Raw genomic sequence first — 27,175 nt, forward strand, 5'->3', positions numbered from 1 at the left:
ACTTAGCTTGGGGAAGCATTCATGCAGGGGTGCATTCGTGCACTTGTATTCGTGTATTTTTATTCAAAGTACTTTTTTTTCTAAGTACTCGGCAGTTATAACATGGCAGAATATAATCAAGCATCTCTTCTCTCTTCATACAGGTAAACAGATCATTCATTCTCTGAGCTGAAATATCCTGCATGTCTATTGCTCCAGTCCCTGACAGCAAGCAGCTTGAATGGTAAACAGATCATTCATTCTCTGAGCTGAAATATCCTGCATGTCTATTGCTCCAGTCCCTGACAGCAAGCAGCTTGAATGGTAAACAGATCATTCATTCTCTGAGCTGAAATATCCTGCATGTCTATTGCTCCAGTCCCTGACAGCAAGCAGCTTGAATGGTAAACAGATCATTCATTCTCTGAGCTGAAATATCCTGCATGTCTATTGCTCCAGTCCCTGACAGCAAGCAGCTTGAATGGTATCTGAGTCATTCCATCTTCGGCATTGAATCCTGCATATATCTATATATGTTAGTCATCCTATTATGCATTTTTTGTGTTTATAGATATTTAATCTGACTTTGCATGTCCTTACTCAGCGAGATCACATAACTGTTTCAAAGTGGTCTATGATCCATGTAGACCTGGACATTTGTTTATCTGATCACTACATTTATTGTGTCCTGTTGTCTCAACTGAGTTTGATTGATTGCTAACGAGCTTTAACACAAAAAAAAAAAAAATAGGAAGATCTAAGGGCTAGCCTTCTATAAATGTAGACTTAGCTTGGGGAAGCATTCATGCAGGGGTGCATTCGTGCACTTGTATTCGTGTATTTTTATTCAAAGTACTTTTTTTTCTAAGTACTCGGCAGTTATAACATGGCAGTTAGACAGGGCAGGAGACAGGTAAGAAAAACTAAATCTATTCCCTATTCACTTGAAACAACACAAATACTCACCATATTTATTTGCATATTCTATATCCTGGCTGCTGCATTCACTCACATTCACCGCCCTTGCATTAACTCTCTACACTCCATCCATATCGGCCCCTCTGTCCTTGCCTCTCCTATGTATAGCACTCATGCTCTGTTCACATTGCTTAGCAGCGCAGATCCATTCAGTCCCACCATCCAACACAAGAGACGCTCTCACAAATCACTTAACCATCTGCTCACTCTTTTGATCCTCCTCCTCCTAGTTGCTGGAGACATCTCTCCAAACCCCGGCCCCCCATGTTATAGCCAGTCAAACCTCCCAATTGCTACACCCAGAAACCCCTCTAACCTTATTAATATTCCCTGCATGCCTTCTGTCTCTTTGAATTGTGCCCTTTGGAATTCTCGCTCTGTGTGTAATAAACTCTCCTTCATCCATGACTTCTTCCTTTCTAATTCTCTTAATCTCCTGGCTCTTACTGAAACCTGGATCCAGCAGTCAGACACCACCGCTGCTGCTGCTCTTTCATATGGTGGACTACACTTTTCTCATACCCCAAGATCGGACAACAGAGCAGGTGGAGGCGTTGGTCTGCTCCTTTCACCAAAATGTACTTTCCAAGTTATCCCCCAAGTACCCTCACTTGTCTTCCCTTCCTTTGAGGTCCATGTGGTCAGACTCTACGTCCCCTTCTCCATGCGAGTGGTGGTGGTGTATCGTCCTCCCGGCCCCTCTCATCAGTTCCTGGATCACTTTGCCACCTGGCTTCCACACTTTCTTTCCTGTGACACCCCCACCCTTATCATGGGTGATTTCAACATCCCTATTGCCTCTCCCCTCTCCCCATCTGCTTCTCACCTTTTGGCTCTAACCTCCTCTTTCGGCCTCTCGCAGCATACTAACTCGCCAACACATGAAGATGGAAACTCCCTTGACTTGGTCTTCTCCCGGCTTTGCTCAGTGGATGATTTCACAAACTCCCCTCTCCCACTCTCTGACCACAACCTTCTTTCATTCTCTATCAAGAACTGCCATCCCGCTCAGGTCACCCCCACTTTCCACACTTATAGAAACATACAGGCCATTAACACCCAGGAACTTATGAAGAACTTGCAGTCCTCATTGGCCCCAATCTCCTCCATCTCATGTCCTGATTCTGCTCTGAAGCATTACAATGAAACCCTGCAAAGTGCCCTGGATGAAGCTGCTCCTCCTATACATAAAACAACTCGGCACAGACGGCAACAACCGTGGCACACGCTGCAAACACGTTTCCTGCAGCGGTGCTCCAGGTGCGCAGAACGTCTGTGGAGAAAATCTAATCTACCCGAAGATTTCATCCATTATAAGTTCATGCTAAAGACATACAATTCTGCCCTTCACCTCTCCAAACAAACCTACTTCAACACCCTCATCACCTCCCTGTCCAATAACCCTAAACGTCTCTTTGACACGTTCCAGTCCCTACTCAACCCAAGAGCGCAGGCCCCAACCACGGATCTCCGTGCTGACAATCTGGCCAATTACTTCAAAGAAAAAATTGACCATATTCGACAGGAAATCATCTCCCAATCTCTTCATACCATGCACTGTCCTCCCTCCCCCACTGCATCTAGTTCACTCTCTGACTTTGAACCAGTTACAGAAGAAGAAGTAAGCAGGCTCCTTGCATCTTCTCGCCCGACCACTTGCACCAGTGACCCCATTCCATCACATCTCCTCCAGTCCCTTTCCCCGGCTGTCACCTCTCACCTAACAAAAATATTCAACCTTTCCCTCACTTCCGGTATTTTTCCCTCCTCATTTAAGCATGCCATCATACATCCATTACTTAAAAAACCATCCCTCGATCAAAACTGTGCCGCTAATTATAGACCTGTCTCTAATCTTCCCTTCATCTCTAAACTCCTCGAACGCCTGGTCCACTCCCGTCTTACCCGCTATCTCTCAGATAACTCTCTTCTCGACCCTCTTCAATCTGGCTTCCGCTCTTTACACTCTACTGAAACTGCCCTCACTAAAGTCTCTAATGACCTACTAACAGCTAAATCTAATGGTCACTACTCCATGCTAATTCTCTTGGATCTCTCTGCAGCATTTGATACTGTGGATCATCAGCTCCTCCTCACTATGCTCCGCTCCATCGGCCTCAAGGACACCGTTCTCTCCTGGTTCTCCTCCTATCTCTCTGACCGATCCTTCACTGTATGTTTCGCTGGTTCCTCCTCCTCTCACCTTCCCCTTACTGTTGGGGTTCCTCAAGGATCAGTCCTAGGCCCCCTCCTCTTCTCTTTGTATACTGCCCCTATTGGACAAACAATCAGTAGATTTGGCTTCCAGTACCATCTCTATGCTGACGACACCCAACTATACACTTCTTCTCCTGATCTCACGCCTGCCTTATTAGAAAACACCAGTGATTGTCTTACCGCTGTCTCTAGCATCATGTCCTCCCTCTATCTGAAACTAAACCTGTCAAAAACTGAACTCCTCGTGTTCTCTCCCTCTACTAACCTACCTTTGCCTGACATTGCCATCTCCGTTTGCGGTTCCACCATTACTCCAAAGCAACATGCCCGCTGCCTTGGGGTCATCCTTGATTCTGACCTTTCATTCACCCCCCACATCCGATCACTGGCTCGCTCTTCTTACCTGCATCTCAAAAACATTTCTAGAATTCGCCCTTTTCTTACTTTCGACTCTGCAAAAACTCTTACTGTTTCACTTATTCATTCTCGTCTGGACTATTGTAACTCTCTACTAATCGGCCTTCCTCTTACCAAACTCTCCCCGCTCCAATCTGTCCTGAATGCTGCTGCCAGGATCATATTCCTCACCAACCGTTACACCGATGCCTCTACCCTGTGCCAGTCATTACACTGGCTACCCATCCACTCCAGAATCCAGTACAAAACTACTACCCTCATCCACAAAGCACTCCATGGCTCAGCACCACCCTACATCTCCTCTCTGGTCTCAGTCTACCACCCTACCCGTGCCCTCCGCTCCGCTGATGACCTCAGGTTAGCATCCTCAATAATCAGAACCTCCCACTCCCGTCTCCAAGACTTTACACGTGCTGCGCCGATTCTTTGGAATGCACTACCTAGGATAATACGATTAATCCTCAATCCCCACAGTTTTAAGCGTGCCCTAAAAACTCATTTGTTCAGACTGGCCTACCGCCTCAATGCATTAACCTAACGATCCCTGTGTGGCCTATACTAAAAAAAAAAAAAAAAAAATTAATTAACTGGTTCATGCAGCTTTACATGAACACCCAAGCCTTACACTATGGCTGGTCCGAATAACTATAGCAATTGTTACCATCCACCTCTCGTGTCTCCCCTTTTCCTCATAGTTTGTAAGCTTACGAGCAGGGCCCTCACTCCTCTTGGTATCTGTTTTGAACTGTATTTCTGTTATGCTGTAATGTCTATTGTATGTACAAGTCCCCTCTATAATTTGTAAAGCGCTGCGGAATATGTTGGCGCTATATAAATAAAATTATTATTATTATTATTCATGGTCCCTTTCCAGTCTGAGAAATAACAGCCAGCAGCTGCTTACTTAAGCTTGGCTGGTTGTCAAAAATAAGGGGGGGGGGGGAAATCTCATTCACTTTGCTGGTGGTGGGAATCCTTTAGTTTTTTTTTGTGGGGGGGGGGGGGGGGGAAAAAAAAAACAGGACAAAAACACAGCAAATCTTGAACATGTGCACATACCCCAATTACAGCCCAGTGGTTTCCTAAAAGTCACAGTTAATTTGCTTACCTGAGAAGCTTAAAAAATAAATTGCTAAATTAAAAAAGGATATCTTGCTTTCTTTGTTCCCCTTTAAATGAAGCACAGGCAGGACTCTCCCGTATTTGCTCACCACCCAGTTCTAAAAGGAACACAAAAAAAAAAAAAAATCTATTAAACCAAACTCTGACATGTAATCTTCAGATAGTTTCATTAATTTGTATTAAGCTCCCCAAGCACCGCGGTACAAAATCAAGCTGCTTCAGACATCTTCAAGACTTCCAAACAAATCAGTCTTTAGTGAAGAGAGAACAGATGCAAAAACAACTGAAGCAGTGAGATACAAAGAGCAATTTTGCTGCTTTACTCGATGTAAATACTGCCATCGGGGTGATAAATGCTGTTTGTTATAACTCCTGTTAATGACTTGTGTGTTCTGCAGTTTAATTAAGATCTTGTAAACCTAAAAGAGAAACCGTGCTGCAAAAACCTGAAGATCCCAAATCAGCCATTGTGAAATCTGTCAAACTCCCTAAAAACTCATATCTGCCTCCACGGCTCACTTAGCATTAGTTTAAGTGCAGTCATACAATTGATTAGCAAAAGGGACGGGGTTCTTGGACGAGAACAATAGATATCTGAAAGCTAATGGAGATCCAGAAATGTCAATATCACAAAATAAAAGTGCTGGTAGAGTCCAAGAGCGTGGTTTCCCTATAGGTTTTCCTACCTTTCTTGCCCCAGCTGCCAGACACAGATAGGACCTGGCTCTGGACAGTGGATCCCACAGGAAGCTTGTCAGAGCACATGTTTCTCTAATGGGGTTCATCTGAGGATATTTCACCGAACCGACCATGTCATTGGGCATCTATAGGATGTACTAAAAGTGCCGGGCTCCTGCTTGAAGCTGCAGCCACTGTTGGCCATCAAGCTCACAACTGGGGTGATCACTTTAAAGGGGTGTTCTCAAGGTTGTACATTTCTTTAGTTAGACAGCATGAAAATAAGTTTGCAATTATTAATTTTCCATAGACCAAGGATGTCGAACATGCGGCCTGAGGACCGCATTCGGCATTTATTTTTGGCCGGGTTCACATTCGCGTTCAGGGGCTTTGCGGAGGGCTGCGTACGTCCTCCGCTAAGCCCCGCCTACTTCCATATACCCATCTTTAACATTGGGTATGCATGACATGCGGATGGATGCGTTGTTTTGACAAGTTGCGTTTAATGCGGCTCGTGCCAAAACAACGCATCCGCATACATCCGCATGTCCTGAGTACCTAATGTTAAACACAGGTACACAGGATGCATGCAGAAATTTGCAGGGCTTAGGCTAGGTTCACACTGCGTTGTGTGAACCCGTTAAACGGACTATGTTACACCGCGGCATAACACGGTGTAACGTAGTCAGTTAACGCCGCCATTGCTTGCAATGGCGAACGCATCGCTAGCGCACGCCCACAATGGGCGTGCGCTAGCGATGTGCCGTCATTTGAGTGACGGACCTCGAATGCTGCTTGCAGCGTTCAAGGTCCGTTCCTCGCTAACGCAGATCGGGCATCTGCACTAGCGGGATCGGCAAACACGATCCCTTTTGGGACATTGCGTTAGTGCAGTCCGTTAGCCTATGCGCTAAACGGATTGCCCTAACGCAATGTAAACCTAGCCGTAGCGGAGGATGTACTCAGCCCTCCGCAAAGCCCCCGAACGAAAATGTGAACTTAGCCTTATGTGGCCTGCAGGCAAAGGAGAAGTCGTAATGATCGTGGCTCAGGCCTGGGGGCTGTCGTTCGTGATTCTTTGTAATTGGAAAAAAAAAAAACACCAAAAAAGGAGTATAGAAAAAAAAAAAAATATATAGTATCACTAAAAAGGTCATGTCATCCTGCACGGAATGCAGTCCTTCAAATTCACATTTTTTCTATGTGCAGCCCGTATACTCTGCCAAGTTTGAGATGGACACTGCAGGAGAGCAACATTCCAGTCACTCTCTAGCCCATAGATTTCTCAAGTTAGCTGCTGAGTTCCTTGATCTCCTCCAGCTTTCACAGCAGGCCTCCTAGTCACAGCTCTCTGCTCATCTTGAGTTGTGTGCTTGTTCAAATGTCTTGTTATGTATTGTGTAGATACAGTGATAACAGGGACTATTCCAGAACAAGCCACTGATAGTTGAATGTGTTAGAGCAGTTTCACCAGAGCTGTCACTCAAGAAGGAGAGTCAGCCCTGCTGGAGACTAGGAAGTGAGGAGACTGCATTGCTCTGAGCTGCTCAGGAGACAACTTGAGAATACCCCTGTAAGATTATCAAACCGTACAAGAGGGGCTGCAGCAAAATTTGTAAGGTTTTAACTCTCAGCTATTGCTCATAGTTTTAAGGAGATTTTTTTTCTATCAACAGGCATAGCCAGTTCTTACTACAGACCTGTACCTTAGATTAACTACAATTGAATGTGATTTGTCTAGTTTGTCAATCAACAAAAGTATAATAATGTAATATCCTAACTGGATCCCAAATCTAAAAATGCAGGTGGGTTTAAAGCGAACCACCCGGAGTTACACTGCATCATACGGTATGGAGTGTGGAGAATGTATTATACTGTATGGATGACTATGGGGTGCATTATGCTATACGGACGACTATGGATGGGGCGTGCATTACACTGTATGGACAATGGGGTGCATGATACTGTACGCAAGCAATTCTACAGTGTGAAGGTTTGTGTTGGGCCAATATACTGTATGGAGGGCTGTGTGGGGGATCATACTGTGAACATGTAGGGTACTGTGGAGGAATTCACTGTGGGGGCATCTTACAGTGTTTATGGGGCACCTTTGTCGACAACATACTTTACGAGTGCAATAAAAGGGGAAAATGAAGCGATAGAGAAAAGGGGAATTTAGGGCTCCAGTAAGAGGAAAATATAGAGGACACACAGTAGGTGCAGCAATAGGGACACATACAGCAGCAGCGGCTCAGTATTGGGGTATCAGCAGGATAAGGAGTTTGTGTAGGTTGAGAATGTATGGGGACAATACCTGAAATGTGAGAAGTCAGATGTGTCTTTGTTGTAAACTCTGCAGTTCTGGCTGGAGAAGTTATCATGTCGGTCTGGGCCAGATGGTAAAGACTCCACCAGAAAGATCATCATCTGTAAGTCATCATCAATAACTGTACTGTAATCTCTTACATGTTCTGCAGGGCTGGTGTCTACCACTATATGGCGGTTATATCACTGATGGTCTTCGTATAGATTTTTTTTTTTAGTAACAGCTCTGTCATCTGCTGAGGTTTTCCTATATTCACTATTCAGGTACGCCACTATATTTGTAATCAGTTAGGGCCTACTCAGAAGTTTTACCCCCCGAAACCAAATCTCAAGCTATGCCTCTGACACGTTAGAAAAGAAAGCTTATTAGAAATGCTGTCAAACTAATTATTTTTTACTTTAATAAATGCCTAATTAACCTGACAGAAATCAGCAAAATGCCATTACACAAAGTATTATCACATCAGTATGAACATGGAAGAAAGAAATAAGAGTATTAGCATTTCACAGATGACCTGCCTTATGATTGGGAACTTCAGTGCCCGGTACGGCTGCTTTCATCTGAAAGTCAGTGACGCCAGCTTTTTCTAGAGACTTCAAGAGGTCATTTTGTGGGCGACTTTGTTCCTTAGGTTTCTTCTTTTCTTTGGCTGCTTGTCTCTCTTGTTCCAGTCTGCACAGAACAGAAAATGAGAATTACTTACTGGTAATTTGATTTTCCCCTAAATGTGGGATCCGCTCCTATTACTGGACAGGAAGCCAAGAGCAAAGAATAAAAAGGCAGCTCACAATTCCGCCTTCAATATGGTTTCCAAGAAGACAAGTAGGAGTCACTCAAATTATAATCATTATTCTTATTATTTACTAGATGGTGGCCCGATTCTAACGCATCAGGTATTCTAGAATATGCATGTTCAAGTAGTATATTGCCCAGCCCACGTAGTATATTGCCCAGCCCACGTAGTATATTGCCCAGCTACGTAGCATATTGCCTAGTGACGTAGTATATTGCCCAGCCCACGTAGTATATTGCCCAGCCCACGTAGTATATTGCCCAGCTACGTAGTATAATGCCCAGCTACGTAGCATATTGCCCAGTGACGTAGTATATTGCCCAGCCCACGTAGTATATTGCCCAGCTACGTAGTATATTGCCCAGCTACGTAGTATATTGCCCAGCCAGGTTTGTCACAGGTTAAAAAATAAACATATACTCACCCTTCCGAAGGCCCCTTGTAGTCCACGGCAGCTTCCGGTCCCAGGGTTGGTATGAGCGCAGGACCTGTGATGACGTCGCGGTCACATGACCGTGACGTCATGGCAGGTCCTTCTGCCATACCATCTTTGCCACCGAAACCTGCAACGGAAGATGGCGGCCGGCGCGAGCGACTACGGAGGGTGAGTATAGCAGGTTTTTTTTTTTTTTTTATCATTTTTAACATTACATTTTTTACTATTGATGCCACATAGGCAGCGTCAATAGTAAAAAGTTGGGGACACACAGGGTTAATAGCGGCGGTAACGGAGTGCGTTACCTGCGGCAGAACGCGGTCCGTTACCACCGGCATTAACCCTGTGTTAGCGGTGACCGGAGGGGAGTATGCAGGCGGCAGGGACTGACTGCGGGGAGTAAGGAGCGGCCATTTTCTTTCGGACTGTGCCCGTCGCTGATTGGTCGCGGCAGCCATGACAGGCAGCTGGCGAGACCAATCAGCGAATGAATAACCGTGACAGAAGGACAGACAGACGGAAGTGACCCTTAGACAAATATATAGTAGATACACTCACTCAAGCTCATTCTTTATTTTGAGAAGAGAAGATTGAGAACCACCAAACATAAGCCAGAGGGTGGGAAAATTAGGGTGCCGTCATGGGTTTCAGGAAAATCAAATTACCGATAAGTAATTATATTTCCCCTCACCAATGGCAGCAGCTAAAACTTTGACCAAGGAATCCTCTAATAAGGAGGGAGCACCCCTGTAAGAGTCTATATTTATAGGCTTCACTTATGTGTATGGTTGGCCATCTTCTCGGGTTTAATTAGATACTCTGTACTTTATACATCACTTAACCCACAACTGAAGTACGGTATATACAGTAGCACGCCAGATGGGGCACGTAGAGCCCTCCAGATGGGCACGCGCCCCATCTCATCAGCATTAGTGCCACCACCATTCTCCTCAGTCCGCTCTCCATCTCCCTCATTACTAGAGCTGTAGCTACTCACCTCTGCATGAGTGCCCTCCCATCAGGAAGCATGCGTGATGAGGAGGGTGAGGGTGGCAGCGCTAGTAATGAGGGGGATGGTGCATGGGCTGAGGATATGGCGCACATGCCCACAGGTACGACTAATATATGAAGAAACCAGATCAGCGTTGGGATGGGCAGAGGTGAGTAGTGGAACACTATGTGGGCTCATTATACAGTATGAAGCACTACATATGGGCCATTATACAGTATGAAGCATCATGTGGGGCCATTATACAGTATGGAGCATCATGTGTGGGGCTAGCCGCTATTGTACAGTACGCAGCACCATGTGTGGCCATTATACAGTATGGAGCACGATGTGGGGGCCATTATACTAGATGGAGCACAATGTGGGGGGCCATTCTACTGCATGGAGGACTATGTGGGGGGCCATTCTACTGCATGGAGGACTATGTGGGGGGCCATTCTACTGCATGGAGGACTATGTGGGGGGCCATTCTACTGCATGGAGGACTATGTGGGACCATTACTGTATGGAAGTCAATACAGAGCTCTGTGATACTGTATGGAGCACTATGTAGGGCCCATTACACTTTCTGCAGGAATATGTGGGGCTCATTGTACTGTATGGAGGACTATGTGGATCCATTGTACTGTATGGAGGATCTTTTTTACCCATTATACTGTATGAAGCGTTGTGTGGGGATTACAGATGGAGAATCATACTTTTACTTTGTAGGTGGAATTGAAGGAGGGGGATACAGTAGGATCATCATACAGTGTGTCTGGAAGAATTCAATGTGGGAGTATCATAGTGTGTGGGAGCACTTGTTTGTATCTTACTTTATCTGTTTTATTCAAGATTTTTATCCATTGTTATTACATATTTTAATTAGGCCATATGCTTTGTACTGCTCTTCCATAACATTACATTATTCCACCATAACATTACATTATTCCACTATAATTCCAAAAGTTTCTTTTTATTAAAAAAAAACCTTCAGCTGCAGACTTTTTTTTTTTTTTACAAATATCAAGGATGACTATCAAAGCTTTTATCTTTGGTCCTATCTGTATTTAAAGGGTTATTCTCATCATGATAAAAGGTTAGAATTACAAAGAGGTTGTAAAAACAAACAACTTTGCAATTTTACATTTAATTGAAAATCCTCTCCATTCTCAAGAACAGATCTCCACTGCAATCGGTGGCTGGTATCTTAAGCTTGGAGGGCAGCACTTACAAGATCTTTGCTATAAACTCTATAGCGCGTTAATGTACGAGTTGTTTTTCTAATCAAAGTCTCAGTATTCAGGTAAATTGCTGTGTTGGCACTTTGCGATAAATAAGTGGGTTTTGGATTGCAGTTTGGGAACTTGGTCTGTAAAAGGTTCACCATCACTAGTATATAGGAACTGGTGCTAAGACTTAGCATGTTAATGGAAGCAGACGTCAAGTGATTTAAAATACAAATCCAACTATGAAGATTGTTAGAAGAAAACAGTTAAATGCAAAAGTAGATTAGTTTTCGAGCAAAGAGACTGAGATAACTATCACCTCTGATGAACCACTGTTTCTTTAACCCCATGAGGAGGCGATTCAATCAGAAAGAAATATACATCTCATATGGTATCAGTCAAGGGCCAGATGGTTTTACAGGGGATGTCCAGTCCAAATAGTTAAGTCTGCAGTGACAGTCTGCAGTCACTCTGTGTCACTGCAGACTAATGAATTCCCCAGCACATGCGCTGAGGATTTGCCAGTTTCTTAGTCGGGACCATAGGATATGTCTGCGCTGTACAAACTCACGGGCAGAGCCCGTCCAATGGGCGCAGCCTTGCTCCATACACTTGTATTGAGTGAGGACACGCCTCGACTAGTGACATGGCCGACTAGAGGACACGGTCTCGCTCCATACAGGAGTATGTAGAACGTATATATACCCTCTGATCCCGGCTCAGAAACTAGGAATCCTTGAAGTGCACATGCATGCACTGGGGAGATTCATAAGTCTGCCGTCACACAGAGTGAGTGCAAATTTATTCATTTGGACTGACAACCTCTTTAAAACAAGGCATTAGAACTCCGTACCTTATGGACGCATCATCCTGTTCTTGAGTAATAAAACGGTCTTAGGCCAGTGCACAACCATTCGTCTTGATTAGCAAAGATGTTCCTCCTTTGCCACAGCGGTCTGACAGGTAAGGCTTCTTTCACATTTCCGTCTGTACGGGGCCATCATGAAGCGTCGGCGCGACGTACCGACGGAAGTGTTTGCTTTCACATTTCCGTCTGCGTTGCCGGGCAGGAAAGAGTCAGAGAGAGACATTTCCTGCCGGGTATGCGCAGACTGGAAAACTGGATGCGACGTACAGAAAAACGTCCCCTTTAAATGTTTTTCCGAGACGACGGGCCGCCAAAACCCGACGCATCCAGTGCACGACGGACGCAACATGTGGCCATACGTCGCGATCCGTCGGCAATACAAGTCTATGGGAAAAAACGCATCCTGCGGGCAAATTTGCAGGATGCGTTTTTTTCCCAAAACGACACATTGTGACGGATAAATAAAAAAATGGAAGTGTGAAAGTAGCCTAAGGCCTCTTTCACAATTCAGTCTTTCTCCACACGTCGAAATACGTCGGTTTGTGAAAAAGCAGGATCCTGCAAATTTGTATGCAGGATCCTGTTTTTTCCCATTGACTTGTATTAGCGACGTATGGGCACACGTTATGCCCTTCGTGCACTGGATCCTGTGCATTTTGGCAGACTGTCGTCTGCAGAAAACGTTCAAGGGAACGTTTTTCTGTATGTTGGATCCTGTGTTTCCTACTGAGCATGCCTGGCAGGAAATCTCTCTCTCCTCCCCGGGATTTTACACTTTACTTTTCCGGACAGCGGACCCGTTGAAACACTGCATCCGCTGCACATGTTATCCACTAGTTCCCAAACGTCCGTCGGTACGTCGCGCCGACGCTTTGTGACAGCCGACTACCGACAGAAATGTGAAAGAAGCCTAAGGGGACATTTTAACTAACCCATCCATTCCTCCTCTTATTATTGCAGTTTTAGCACTTCAAAATCACATTGACTGGATATTTAACCAACTCATCACTTTGTTTAATCTACCAGTTTTATTCCTTCAATCCAGAAATAATTATTGTGTATAATGGCTCCACCGACTTAGTTTCCAATGAGTCTATTTTCTGACTTCAACAAGGAGGATACACTGGTCTTAGAATATTTTCACCAGATCCGATATAACTATATCTATTCTGCAACTTCAATTAGGAGGATAAAGTAAGATATTGATGGTTTGTCAGTCCCATACCGACGAGTCCAACTCGCATCTCCATTAGGGGTACAGACCGGTATAGTGCCGCCTGACTTGACACCGTAAAGTTCATCTTATAACTCTGTACCGGGAGGGTAGATTGGGGTATTGAGCGTTTAATCACTTAGCGTCCAACAGACCATTTTGTGACTCCCAACTAGGAGCCTCAATTGGACCTACGGTGGTTTTATTCAGCTTGATGCAGCCATCTTTATCTCGCACCTCCAACTAGGTAGGTAGAGTGAAATGTAAATGTTTAGCAATCAGTCAGTCAGTCAAGTCAATCTTATGACATCAGACAGGGACAATCAACTGGACTTACACTGGTTTTGTTCAGCTTAGCCATGCCTAAGCAACAAATCAAATCCCACTAGGATAACCTGGAACCTAAATGATTAATCAACCAGTCCAAATTATGACTCCAGACCCCAAAGGTTAACTGCACTTACCAGAATTTAATTTGGCTTATCATAACCATGACCTACTCCAACTAGAAGAATGACTGGGGCAGAGATTTTGTCAAGCTAAAAGTCAGCCAGTCCATTTTGAGACTCTCCACACTGGACTTACGATTGTTTCATTCTGAATAGCACAACCATTTACACCTCCTACCTAGAGGACAAACTGGGACAAAGATGTTAAGTGTGGACCAGTTCAATATGCAATCCAAGTAAGAGTGACAGAAAATCTGTTGGACTCATCAGCTATCATGATATCAGGACTGTATTTTATTGAGCCCACTCATTGTTATTTAATAAAATCACCACAGTACAACAGTATCATCCGGAAGCCATCCTTACTAATATCCGCAGTATTGCTAGTAAAGGGTAATGAAGCTTTGCGACAATAGTGAAAACAGACCTATGAGCACCAAGTCGACTGGCTAACCAGGCAAAAGCCACGGCCCCCAAAGTTGTACATACCATTTAAAGTCATACTACACCGAAGGCCCCATCAAGTCACGTCGTGAGGCAGATGTAGCTGAAGAAACTCTAGATCTGAGGTGGCAGGCTATTCAACAACTAAAAAGTGGCCAGAAAAACTTCAGATAGGTGTACACGAGACATAAGGCCAGACTTGACGTGGCAGGCCAAACACCAGACATGTGCTGGCATGGCAAACATGAGGCCATACCCGAAGCGGACAACCCAACACACAAAACCAGACAAAGCAGCCGGCCCAACACCCAAGGTCAGACACGAGGCGGCCGGCCCAACACCCAAGACACGAGGCGGCCGGCCCAACACGCGAGGTCAGACACGAGGCGGATGGCCCAACACCCAAGACACGAGGCGGCCGGCCCAACACCCAAGGTCAGACACGAGGCGGCCGGCCCAACACCCAAGACACGAGGCGGCCAGCCCAACACACGAAGTCAGAAATGAGGCGGATGGCCCAACACCCAAGACACGAGGCGGCCGGCACAACACACGAGGTCAGACACGAGGCGGCCGGCACAACACACAAGACACGAGGCGGACGGCCCAACACCCAAGACACGAGGCGGCCGGCACAACACACGAGGTCAGACACTAGGCTGCCGGCACAACACACAAGACACGAGGCGGACGGCCCAACACCCAAGACACGAGGCGGCCGGCACAACACACGAGGTCAGACACTAGGCGGCCGGCACAACACACGAGGTCAGACACGAGGCGGATGGCCCAACACCCAAGACACGAGGCGGCCGGCACAACACACGAGGTCAGACATGAGGCGGCCGGCACAACACACGAGGTCAGACACGAGGCGGATGGCCCAACACCCAAGACACGAGGCGGCCGGCACAACACACGAGGTCAGACACAAGGCGGCCGGCACAACACACAAGACACGAGGCGGACGGCCCAACACCCAAGACACGAGGCGGCCGGCACAACACACGAGGTCAGACACAAGGCGGCCGGCACAACACACAAGACACGAGGCGGACGGCCCAACACCCAAGACACGAGGCGGCCGGCACAACACACGAGGTCAGACACTAGGCGGCCGGCACAACACATGAGGTCAGACACAAGGCGGCCGGCACAACACACAAGACACGAGGCGGACGGCCCAACACCCAAGACATGAGGCGGCCGGCACAACACACGAGGTCAGACATGAGGCGGCCAGCCCAACACCCAATACACGAGGCGGCCGGCACAACACACAAGGCCAGAAATTACTAAGATTAGAATACAGGATCTGTTGACAAGACAGGCGCATTAACCAACTAAACCACAGCACCTAAACGAGAAATGCCAGGCCCAAGGCCGCAGGACTACTGAACACAAGAACCCAAGCACAACATGAACCATAGGTAGGTACTGAAGCATTAAATGTAGGTTCTCCAAAACTGATGTTAAAATTCCACAGCCCAACTTGGCACCTGTACTCCCTGCCTTTCTTACTAGACGTTGCTATAGAACACACCATGGTGTTCTATGATTCACGGCTGCTCCATCATTCTGCTAAAGGCTCCTATATCCAGAGCACAGGAACACACATTGAAGGAGGAAGTGGGAGTTGCCTTTTTTATTTTGTGTTCTTGGCTTTCTGTCTGTGATAGGAACAGATCCCACTCTCTCCCAGGTGCTGTCATTGGTGAGGGAAAAATACTAATTCCAATCTACTAGGCAATGCTGCAAATCCTGTCAGTAAGTTCATATAGCCCAAAACACCGGTAACATACGGTAAATCCCAGCATTGCTACTCAATTGCAATCAGGCATTTTTTTTTTTCACTAAAACAGTGAGGCGTTAGAAGATACATTTTAACGACCAGGGCCATGGACTATAGGGAGACACGAAAGTAGTCTGGCACCGCCCCGGGTGGCTTCTCATACTCAATGCAATTTGATAGATTTAATGCCAGGAAAAGTCTGTGCTCTGGGAATTTCTAATTCCCCGTCGCTTTCCAGAAGTTTTCAAATCTCTGCATTGATGAACCACAAATTGAAAGGGGTTGTCCTGTCACATCATATTTTTTATCTTCCTCTTGTTAGGTGATAAATCAACGTGGGTCAGGCACCCAGAACCAATAGCGATTAGCTGTTATTTGCTCCATTCAGGCTTCCGGGTACTGTTGAATGGCTCTAATTCTTCTGAATAGAGGCAGCCGGTATATATTGAATAAAGATGCGCTTTGCAGCTCCATTCAAAGTATTTCAGAAAATAACAGCTGATCGGTTGAGGTGCCAGCTGTAGGACCCCCCATCCTGATATTGATGACTTGTCCTTTGGATAGATCATCAATACGTTGTGACCAGACAACTCCTTAAAGAAAATAAATAGGGAGTGAACAGTACTTACTTATGCAAGAAACTTTCCTTGGCAATTTCTATTTGCAATAATCCACCCTTCCATTTTGTCTTATTCAGAAGAGAGAGACCTATGAAACAAAAAATGTAAAAAAGCTTAAAAAAAAGTTAACTGTGTGTGAAACCACCCATATGGAATACATTTCTATTTAGAAGTCACATTTGGCCGCAATTTCTAGCTGCCCATAAACAGGGATGTCCACATATACATTGGTTTATACACTGCAGAGAAACTCACATTTTTTTAGGTCTGTGTCCGAGATATTAATGTTCATGTAGGCAAACGTCCTTACAGGGTTTCCTGCAACAAAGACGATTAGAACATTGTTATAGTCCTCAAAAGAGGAATGCGAGGTTTATAGAAGTCATCATTTTAGATGACAAAAATTGAGGGAGATTTACAGACCAATATGGCCAATAGGAGACATAACATGTGCCAGATTTATGAAAGGCATGTGTTAAAGGGAACCTGTCACCCCGTTTTTTGAGATTGAGCTATAAATACTGTTAAATAGGGCCTGCGCTGTGTGTTACTATAGTGTATGTAGTGTACCCTGATTCCCCATGTATGCTGAGAAATACATTACCAAAGTCGGCGTTTTCGCCTGTCAATCAGGCTGGTCTGGTCAGGTGGGCGTGTTCACAGCGCTCTTTTCTTCCCCAGCTTTCCGTTGGTGGCGTAGTGGTGTGCGCATGTCCAGAGTTCCGACTTCCCTGCGCCCACGTGAAGACACAGCGCGCGATCTGCGCTGTAATCCCTTGCATCGGTGGGGGCGGCCATCTTCCTGGGGCCGCGCGTGCGCAGATGGAATGCTCTGCTGCACGGGGCTTCAGGAAAATGGCCGCGGGCAGCCGCGCGTGCGCATTAGAGATCGCGGCAGCCATTTTCCCAAAGCCGAGATGCAAACTCGGCTTTGGGAAAATGGCCGCCGCGATCTCTAATGCGCACGCGTGGCTGCCCGCGGCCATTTTCCTGAAGCCCCGTGCAGCAGAGTACTCCATCTGCGCACGCGCGGCCACAGGAAGATGGCCGCCCCCACCGATGCAAGGGATTACAGCGCAGATCGCGCGCTGTGTCTTCACGTGGGCGCAGGGAAGTCGGAACTCTGGACATGCGCACACCACTACGCCACCAACGGAAAGCTGGGGAAGAAAAGAGCGCTGTGAACACGCCCACCTGACCAGACCAGCCTGATTGACAGGCGAAAACGGCGACTTTGGTAATGTATTTCTCAGCATACATGGGGAATCAGGGTACACTACATACACTATAGTAACACACAGCGCAGGCCCTATTTAACAGTATTTATAGCTCAATCTCAAAAAACGGGGTGACAGGTTCCCTTTAATATTTTGGTGGAAAAAAAAATAGCAAAATGTAAGCCAACGACAAGCTACCATAAGGAAAAGTCTCAAATTTCTTGTAAGATGCATCTAATCTATCACCGTGTGCCACCGAGACAGATGTACGCCATTTTTGCTTGCCTGGTTCAGGTCTACGCAGTCTTAATTTTTAGAGACTTAATAAAATGCACAATCATTAAAAAAAATAAAAATAAAAATTAGGCACACATGACTTAAAGGAATTGTACATTTTCAGAAAACCGCCAATATAGATAGCATGAGAATCTGAACTCAGTGATGGACTGCAGTGCTGTCAATGTGACGTCACCACTGCAGCCAAACATCACAAAATGGGGGCAGCAGTTGGAGCACTGAACCCGGAGGACAAAAATTAAGAGCACTGTTTCATTGTGGGTTGTTGTTTTTTTAATAAATTTAAATTATAAATAAATAAATGTAATTATAAATATAAGGGTATTAGATGGTGGCCCGATTCTAACGCATCGGGTATTCTACAATATGTATGTATATAGCAGCCACATATTATATAGCACAGGCCACGTAGTATATAGGATCCATGAGTATATAATAGACAAATACTACGTGGCCTGTGCTATATACTATGTGGCTGCTATATACATACATATTGTAGAATACCCGATGCGTTAATACAGGCCACGCAGTATATAGCAGCCACGTAGTATATAACACTGCCCACGCAGTATATAGCAGCCACGTAGTATATAACACTGCCCACGCAGTATATAGCAGCCACGTAGTATATAACACTGCCCACGCAGTATATAGCAGCCACGTAGTATATAACACTGCCCACGCAGTATATAGCAGCCACGTAGTATATAACACTGCCCACGCAGTATATAGCAGCCACGTAGTATATAACACTGCCCACGCAGTATATAGCAGCCACGTAGTATATAACACTGCCCACGCAGTATATAGCAGCCACGTAGTATATAACACTGCCCACGCAGTATATAGCAGCCACGTAGTATATAACACTGCCCACGCAGTATATAGCAGCCACGTAGTATATAACACTGCCCACGCAGTATATAGCAGCCACATAGTATATAACACTACCCACGCAGTATATAACAGTGGCCACGTAATATATAGTACAGCCCACGGAGTATGTCACACAGCCCACATAGTATATAACACGGCCTATGTAGTATATAGCAGCCACGCGGTATCTAACACAGCCCACGTAGTATACAGCAGTGTGGGCACCATATCCCTGTTAAAAAAAAAATAATTAAAATAAATAGTTATATACTCACCCCCTGGGATCCAGCGAAACTCCGGCGATAGACGCGCGGCTGTCGCCATTTTCCGTTGCCAGGATGCATTGCGAAATTACCCAGAAGACTTAGCGGTCTCGCGAGACCGCTAAGTCTTCTGGGTAATTTCACAATGCAGCGCGGGGAACGGAAGATGGCGGCAGGCGCGTGCGGCTCGGCGGACTACGGAGGGTGAGAATAGCAGGTTTTTTGTTTTTTTACTATTTTTAACATTACATTTTTTTTTTTTTACTATTGATGCTGCCTATGTGGCATCAATAGTAAAAAAAGTTGGTCACACAGGGTTAATAGCAGCGGTTACGGAGTTCGTTAAAAACGGCATAACGCGGTCCGTTACCGCCGGCATTAACCCTGTGTGAGCGGTGACTGAAGGGGAGTATGCGGGCGCCGGGCACTGACTGCGGGGAGGACGGAGCGGCCATTTTCTTCCGGACTGTGCCCATCGCTGATTGATCGCGGCAAAACAGCCACGACCAATCAACGACTTGGATTTCCATGACAGACAGAGGCCGCAATCAATGAATATCCGTGACAGAAAGAAGGAAAGACAGAAAGACGGAAGTGACCCTTAGACAATTATATAGATGTGCACACACCTGGAATACACCCAACAAAAGAAAAAAAAAAGCGCAGAAGACACGCCACAAAAAAATGTGAACATAATGCACAGTAATATAAAAAACACTACACTGCTGTGCACATGTTCAGTCTTGTTACTCTTAACTGCTTCACAGGGTGAAAACGCAGCAAAAAGTTCTTTCTGGGGAAAATCCCATTTAAAAGTGAGCGTTCAAAGGGATGGTGGTCTCATGAAGATAATCCCAGCTAATACACCACATTTAATTCAGTGATGCAAAAGAGGCCACAGAGAGCAAAAAGGTGGAGAACAATGGTAAGACATGGTTATGAAACCTTGATAACCCTGAGGTTAAATTACTTACTAAGGCAGGGTTTCTCAGGAGTAGCAAGCTTCCTTCATTAATGGTTCGTTTAGACCAGAGATGCACAACCTGCAGCACGGAGGTCACATGCAGCCTGTGATGTCATTCTGTACAGTCCCCAACCATATGGACAGAAAGATGCTTGACTGACAGGTTATATGTGGGCAGCCACATATACCAAAAAAATAAAATAAAAATAATTGCTGCATGCACAAGCTTGAGCACATATCTGGATTGCACTCGGCCATGTAAGTCAATGAATGCAAGGAACACATCGGACTGCTCTCGAATGACATATGAGTGCAGTGTGATTTCTGCAAACTGAAAGAATGGAGAAGATGGATTTTTTTTTCTTTCTTTTCCTTGTGAGAGAATTGGATTGCACTATGATCAAAGTTTGAGCAGAATTTGATCCGAGTGTGATTTGCATAATCGTAACAATTCTCTAGGATGAGAGAAAATACGCTTGTCTGCACCTAGCCTTAGAGTGCTGATTTTTGGAGGCAAGAGTCTTGCACGTAGAATTTGTACCTATCTGACATTCATGGTATATAATTTTGATATTTATAATAATTCGAAATTTGCCATAAATTTCAGAGAAGATAATACCCGTTAATGTTTAGTGCAGCACCTGAATTGGTTTAGTATGACAATAAGGCCCTTGGACCAAAAAACATTGTGCACCCATAGTTTACAAGACTCACAGATGGCGCAATACAACCTCTGATCAGTACACATTTACTGATCAGAGGTTGTTTAAATATCTTATTACAGAGGCAGACAAAAGTAAACGATGTGCATGGAGCGATCTGTAATAAATCGCTCAGTGCATATAGGCTGCCATGGTTGTCACTAGTCAAGATTCCTGTTTACACAGGATGATGTTCCACTGGGAATGAAGATCTTTTTTCATTTTGCTTGTGCATCAGGTGATTGGCAGTCTGTTTACACCTCAAGATAATCATGAAACTGGCGGTTACATTGCAGTTATCTTGCAGTGCAAATGCAGTTCACACACACACACAAAAAAGACTTTTCAAATATAAAAATTAAATACATGGTAAGCAAAGTGGGGCACATCATACTGTTGGGACTGCCACAAAACACATAAAAAAAAGTCATAATTCAGCTATGGCTTAAAGAAGTCTATGCAGATTGTCTTTTACATACCTTGATCATCTTTGCGGTAAATAATGTCCACTTCACCCACTTTTCCGAACCTTCCAAACCTTTCTGAGAGTTCGGCATCAGTGACAGAAGGACCAAGACCTCCGACATACAAGCGTCTTAATGTTGCCTCCATTTTTCAGACAGATATGAATCTCATGGAAATTTCTAAGATTAGAAAAGGAAAACGGTCTAAGAACAAAAATCGTAAGGCAGTGTTCACAAGGAGCTTTTTTTGTTCAGTTTTGGTTTTGTAGCAGAAACTCTCCAAGAGCCACAAACTTTAACTGGTTAGTTTCTGCCTCAAAAAAAAAAAACTCTGTGGGAATTGCAGAGTCTTCAGAGTGATAGCCGCCTGAAGATTGGGCAAGTTAGTTCCTTTAATTGCTTGATGTCTTCCGCAACATAACCTAATTGCTTCAGAATTCGGATTACGGGTTAGGGAATGTTTCCACAGTCAGTAAACGCTGCGTACATCTGCAGTGTCCAAATGGTACAGCACAGTGGATGGGATCTGAAGAAATCCCATCTCCACTATGCGTGCACAGATGCCTCCAGCTTCCCTGCGGAGACAGACATGTGGCGCGTCTTTACAGACCGCAGCATGTCTATCTATCTTGCAGAGACGCTCAGTCTCCGAAAGAAATATCACCAGTACAATGTATAGGATGCGGTTCAATGAATACATGCGGAATCACCTGCGTTCAAAAGCCGTACAAACTGCTCCAGGTTTCTTCCCGTGGAAACATACCCTAAGGCTACTTTCACACTGGTGTTTTTTGCAATACGTCGCAATGCGTCGTTTAGGGGAAAAAAACGCATCCTGCAAAGTTGTTTGCAGGATGCCTTTTTGCCCCATAGGTTAACATTAGCGACGCATTGCGACGCTTTGACACACGTTGCAACCGTCGTGCGACGGTTGCGCCGTGTTGTGGCAGACCGCCGGGAGCAAAAAACTTTACATGTAACGTTTTTTTGCTACCGACGGACCGCTTTTTCCGACCGCGCATGCGCAGCTAGCACTCCGCCCCCACCTCCCTGCACCTCACAATGGGGCAGCGGATGCGCAGGAAAAATGCATCCGCTGCCTCCGTTTCACTGCTAGCATCGGAACCTCGGCCCGACGCACTGCGACAGGCCGAGTCCGACGCTAGTGTGAAAGTAGCCTAACAGATGCTGGCGGAGAGAATGAAGATCATTTTCTTCCTGCTGCATTTGGCTGCGTGCAGGCGCTGGGCAGCATCATAACGCCATTAACTACCGTGCAAATTTTCTCAACAAAAAAAATATATATATATATTGTTTATCTCATATGGAGAATGTCCAAAAAGGGGGTTGGGTGATATCAAAATGGCAGAATAACTTTTGCTTTTGTTTGAAATCACTGTGACCACCTCCCAAAAAATAATTCACAGGGAACCCAAAATGGTGCCATTAAAAAATTACAGCTCTAACTGCAAATTCATGGGTGGACATATTGATGCAACCAGTGCAGCCGGCAGGGGCCACCACCGCCTCCATAGCAGGTGGCATTGTGCAGAATGATGACTTATCAGACTGCAGAGGGTGGGGGTCTCTCCTGACCGACCACTACTGCCCAGACACCACTTTATCAGCCCACATAGAAAGTTATAGATCTTTGAAGGGGAGGGAAAAGATTTGAAAGCGAAGAAGAGTCACAGGGGCTCCCAGGGGCCCAATACACCAGGTGCCGGCCCTAACAATCACCTACATAATCAGTAGCGTTTACAGGACTCCATTTCTCCCTGCAGGTAGCGGAGCCGGGTGTGAGTGCAGCATGTATGGAGGACAGACACGAGCAGCGGACGCTCACCTCACCGGCCGGGCACCGCCACACCACTGCCACAGCAACACTGGGAAACTCACATTGCACTCCTGTGTCCCGGGAAATGCATTCCCACAGGAAACAAGTGCTTGTCTACAACGTTCCGCTTGGCAAGCCGTCCCCCCCCCCAGCTGTTCCGCTGCTCCTATACGTCACCGTTTACAGCGCCGGTATCGCTCGGAGTGACGGGAGGACGTACATGTAACGCCTCATCCTCTACATCACAGCGTTTGTGATAAGAATCTCGGAAGCAGCGCAACCTCGGCGCTTACCAAACCGGAAAGGAAGCTGAAAGGCGACGTACACGGAGCAAACCATTTTTTCCGAGTTTGTGGCGGGCGACAAGTTTAGTTTTTTCGTGAATTCTCAGTAGTAGCGCAGCAGCTGGACACGTTACGGGCTTTTCCCGCCTCATTTTTTGCCTTCTCTAGAAAGGTCACGTTCCCAGCTCCTGTTCTCGCAGTTATTAGGGACTTGATTTTTTTTTTTTTGTTGCATTGACTATTACTGCGCAGCTGCGAGGACAAAGTAAGGCGCGCTTAGTTTGAAGAGTAAAGGAGAGTGAGGTGAGTGCTGCCTAGTGGACAAGCGGGAGGTATTGGTAGCGCCGGTGATAATGGCGGAGCGCGGAGGCGGGGCCTGAGGGCCGTGGTGGGCGGAGCTTGTGTGCAAAGCTCTGGCGGGAATTGGGGGGCTGAGTGCGGATATATTACTGGGAGGAGTCACTTCTGCAGTGTGCGCCCCAATGTCCGCCACATGAAGGGGGGCACAAGCTGTAATGTGATATTGGCCAGCAGCCATGTCAGCCCTGGTTGTGCGCAGCTCACAAACGCCGTCACTCAGGAGCAGGGCCGGTTTTACAAAAAGTGGGGCCCCGAATGCACACATATCGCACCGTCACAGAAACATTCTGGTTGTATTTACATGCGCTGACACAGCGCGTTCAATGAGTGCGATCGACAATACTGAAGTCTGGCTTTTGTTTCCCCATACAGTCTCATGATATCTGCAGTTTACATCGGCGATGTGCTGCTGAGAACAAGGATTTCTGTTCCCACATAAACAATCCAATCACTCAATGAATATGCAGCATTTGGCTCTTTCAGTATAATACACCCCATAGTCCTCCATATATTATAATGTGTACCACAGTCCTCCATATTGTAAAATGCACACCCCATAGTCCTCCATATAGTATTATACACTTTCCATAGTCCTCCATATAGTATAATACACTCCTCATACTGCTCCATATAGTATAATACACCCCATAGTCCTCATATATTATAATGTGCACCACAGTCCTCCATATTGTAAAATGCACACTGCATAGTCCTTCATATAGTATTATACACTTCCCATAGTCCTCCATATAGTATAATACACTCCATAGTCATCCATGTAGTACAATTCACTTCCCATAGTATAATGCACCACATAGGCCTCTATATAGTATAATACACCCCCATAGCCCTCCACATAGTATAGTACACCCCATAGGCCTCTGTATAGTATAGTGCACCCTCATAGTCCTCCACATAGTATAATGCACCCCATAGTGCTGCATATAGTGTATTGCTCCACATAGTATAGTGCACCCACTTAGTCCTCCATATAGTACAGTTCACCCCCTTAGCCCTCCATATAGTATAGTGCACCCCATAGTCCTCCACATAGCATAATGCACTCCCATAGTCCCCCACATAGTATAATAGACACCATAGTGCTCCACATAGTATAGTGCACCCCCTTAGTCCTCCATATAGTATAATGCACCCCATAATGCTCCATATAGTATAATGCAACCTATAGGTCTCCATAAAGTATAAAACGCCCCATGGTCATACATATAGTATAATGCAGCACCATGGTCCTCCATATAGTATAGTGCAGCGGTCCCCAACCTGTAGCTCGGGAGCCACATGTGGCTCGCGGTCCCATGAGTTGTGACTAGCAGCTGTCTGCCAGCTTGTTGCATTAGCTTGAGTTCTAGCAGACCGGTATGAAGAGCACATCTGAAAATGGTGAATTTTGTGAGCAGCACTGCACAGAAGAGCAGATCTGGATGCACATATAGTGAACTTAGGGGTTTTGAGATGATATAAGTATGGTACGCTGGAGACAAGATAACACCACCTGTCTGAGGAGGTGCTTGAAGCTTGATGTGACAGTGTCTTGGGGGTGCTTTATAGGAGAATACTGAATGGGGGTACTGTAGGAACCCCTGGATCTTAGTATACTGCTTTGGAGTGATCTTTGTGGAAAAGTTTTATTTACCATTATGTCTGTAATGGAGGCTTTGGTTGTCACTATTGTGAGGGGGCAGGAGCTGCATGTGGCTCGTGACCCTTTCTCAAGGCTGGATGTGGCTCGTGACCCTCTCTCAAGGCTGGATGTGACTCTCAAGGTCAGAAAGGTTGGGGACCTCTGGTATAATGCATAGCCCATGGTCCTCTATATAGTATAATGTACAATCATAGTCCTCCATATAGTATAATGTATCCCATAGTCCTCTATATCTGAGCAGCACGGTGGCTCAGTGGTTAGCACTACAGCCTTGCAGCACTGCTGTCCATATAAGACTTGTAGCTTCTTTACACCACAGAGGGGACATCTCCTTGTGTGTGGATCTCTATCCTGGCTCATAGAAAGGGTTCTGAGTGGGCCGCTTCCACTGTGATGTCCATATGCCCTAATAGAGCAGATACGGTTCCTGAAGGCACAACACTTCACCTTCATTCTCAGTATTATTTAATCCTATATTTTATTTCAGTTTTTTTTTTACTTTTAGCACATTAATCTTTCTTTTATCTCTCTTTCGGCAGCATACTAAAGATGCAGAAAAATATAATTGAGAGGTGTGATGATGCTATTTCTTCACTCAAGCAAGAAATTCAAGAACTGAAGGGACAATATGAAGAAAATCGGAGAGAGATCATATTCCTGTCCAGTGCCAACATCAGGAAAGCATTGTTAGTATTAAGCGTCGTTTTTTTTTGCTTTCAGTCCTTTAAATGGAACCTGTCCCCTCTACAAGACAGTATTTAAAAGAAGATATACTGTAATCTGCAGGTAAATAAAATCTTGATTTTCTGACTTACTGGAGCAGCAGCTAGAGGGAGAAAATGAAGGTAATCTATGTTTTCCCTGCAGCCGCTTGCTTCCAGTCATCAAGGAGGTGCAGGGGACGGCTACAGTCACTACACCGTTAACGCACTCACTCCCCGGCTCTTTGATTGGCAGCCTGCCTGCAGTGTGTGTGTGCAGAGCTAGCTGTCAGTCAATGTGCACATGCCCAGAGTGAATTAGTGACCTGCAGATGCGCACTATTTCTGCTGAGCTACCAATATCATCAGAAGCCTGGTGTGAAGTCAGGGAGATAAATAGTGGAAAAAAAACAAACAGTACATACTTACATTGTTTTTCTTGTGAAATTCTCAATAAGTTTGATGTGTCACATGATCCTCTTCCCATTGGAAAAAATAAAGTTGGATCCAAAATGGCTATAGTAGTATATGTAAGTGGTGCACCCCTGCACTAATCAGAAAAGGAAAGGGTGCAAAACCTGGCCAGTAAATGAACAATAGAAACAAGAAAGAAAACAGACTAGGCCAATAACGGTATGTACAGCCATAAATTATATAAACATATCAAACAATTTTAATTTTAATTACACCTCAAAACAGGACATGTACAAAATAAAACCAATTAAAAAGGTCTGGATACAGGACCATATACCGTCACCCCTAAACATATGTGGCATAGATAGGTCTAACATATAGAAGGAATGTTACTACATAAATACAAAATATAAATATATATACATACACAATGTCTCTTGTCCACAGGATATTCTATCAGATCACAGAAAAAATACGGGAACATAATATAACATATACTCAGAAAATAAAGTGAGCCAAACCCAGCATACCAAATGGCAAATAATTATAGTAATTTTCTCCTATGTGAGGGCTGCCTCACCCCTT

The 27,175-nt window shown here is 45.3% G+C and overlaps 2 protein-coding genes across 3 annotated transcripts in view; one reads left to right on the plus strand and one right to left on the minus strand.

The window, feature by feature from the left end:
- The window catches only part of NOL8 (nucleolar protein 8), a 62,951-nt gene extending 39,696 nt beyond the window's left edge, over positions 1-23,255 (minus strand). Inside the window, exons 1-6 of one of the 2 annotated variants that reach the window (XM_069736916.1) lie at positions 23,076-23,255; positions 21,347-21,511; positions 16,805-16,867; positions 16,559-16,637; positions 8,236-8,389; positions 4,743-4,811 (exon numbers count right to left, since the gene is read on the minus strand). In XM_069736916.1, the coding sequence (XP_069593017.1) occupies positions 4,743-4,811; positions 8,236-8,389; positions 16,559-16,637; positions 16,805-16,867; positions 21,347-21,479 (498 nt within the window). In that variant the 5' untranslated portion in view covers positions 21,480-21,511; positions 23,076-23,255. The remainder of the gene's footprint in view (positions 1-4,742; positions 4,812-8,235; positions 8,390-16,558; positions 16,638-16,804; positions 16,868-21,346; positions 21,512-23,075) is intronic. The other variant, XM_069736917.1, reaches the window with a different exon arrangement.
- Positions 23,256-23,498: 243 nt separating this feature from the next.
- Positions 23,499-27,175, plus strand: part of CENPP (centromere protein P) — a 406,761-nt gene continuing 403,084 nt past the window's right edge. The window contains exons 1-2 of the mRNA XM_069736923.1: positions 23,499-23,755; positions 26,015-26,161. Coding sequence (XP_069593024.1) covers positions 26,025-26,161 — 137 coding nt within the window. The 5' untranslated portion in view covers positions 23,499-23,755; positions 26,015-26,024. The remainder of the gene's footprint in view (positions 23,756-26,014; positions 26,162-27,175) is intronic.

This window comes from Ranitomeya imitator, chromosome 8, assembly GCF_032444005.1.
Source record: "Ranitomeya imitator isolate aRanImi1 chromosome 8, aRanImi1.pri, whole genome shotgun sequence".
In the NCBI taxonomy this organism is placed as follows: Eukaryota; Metazoa; Chordata; class Amphibia; order Anura; family Dendrobatidae; genus Ranitomeya; species Ranitomeya imitator.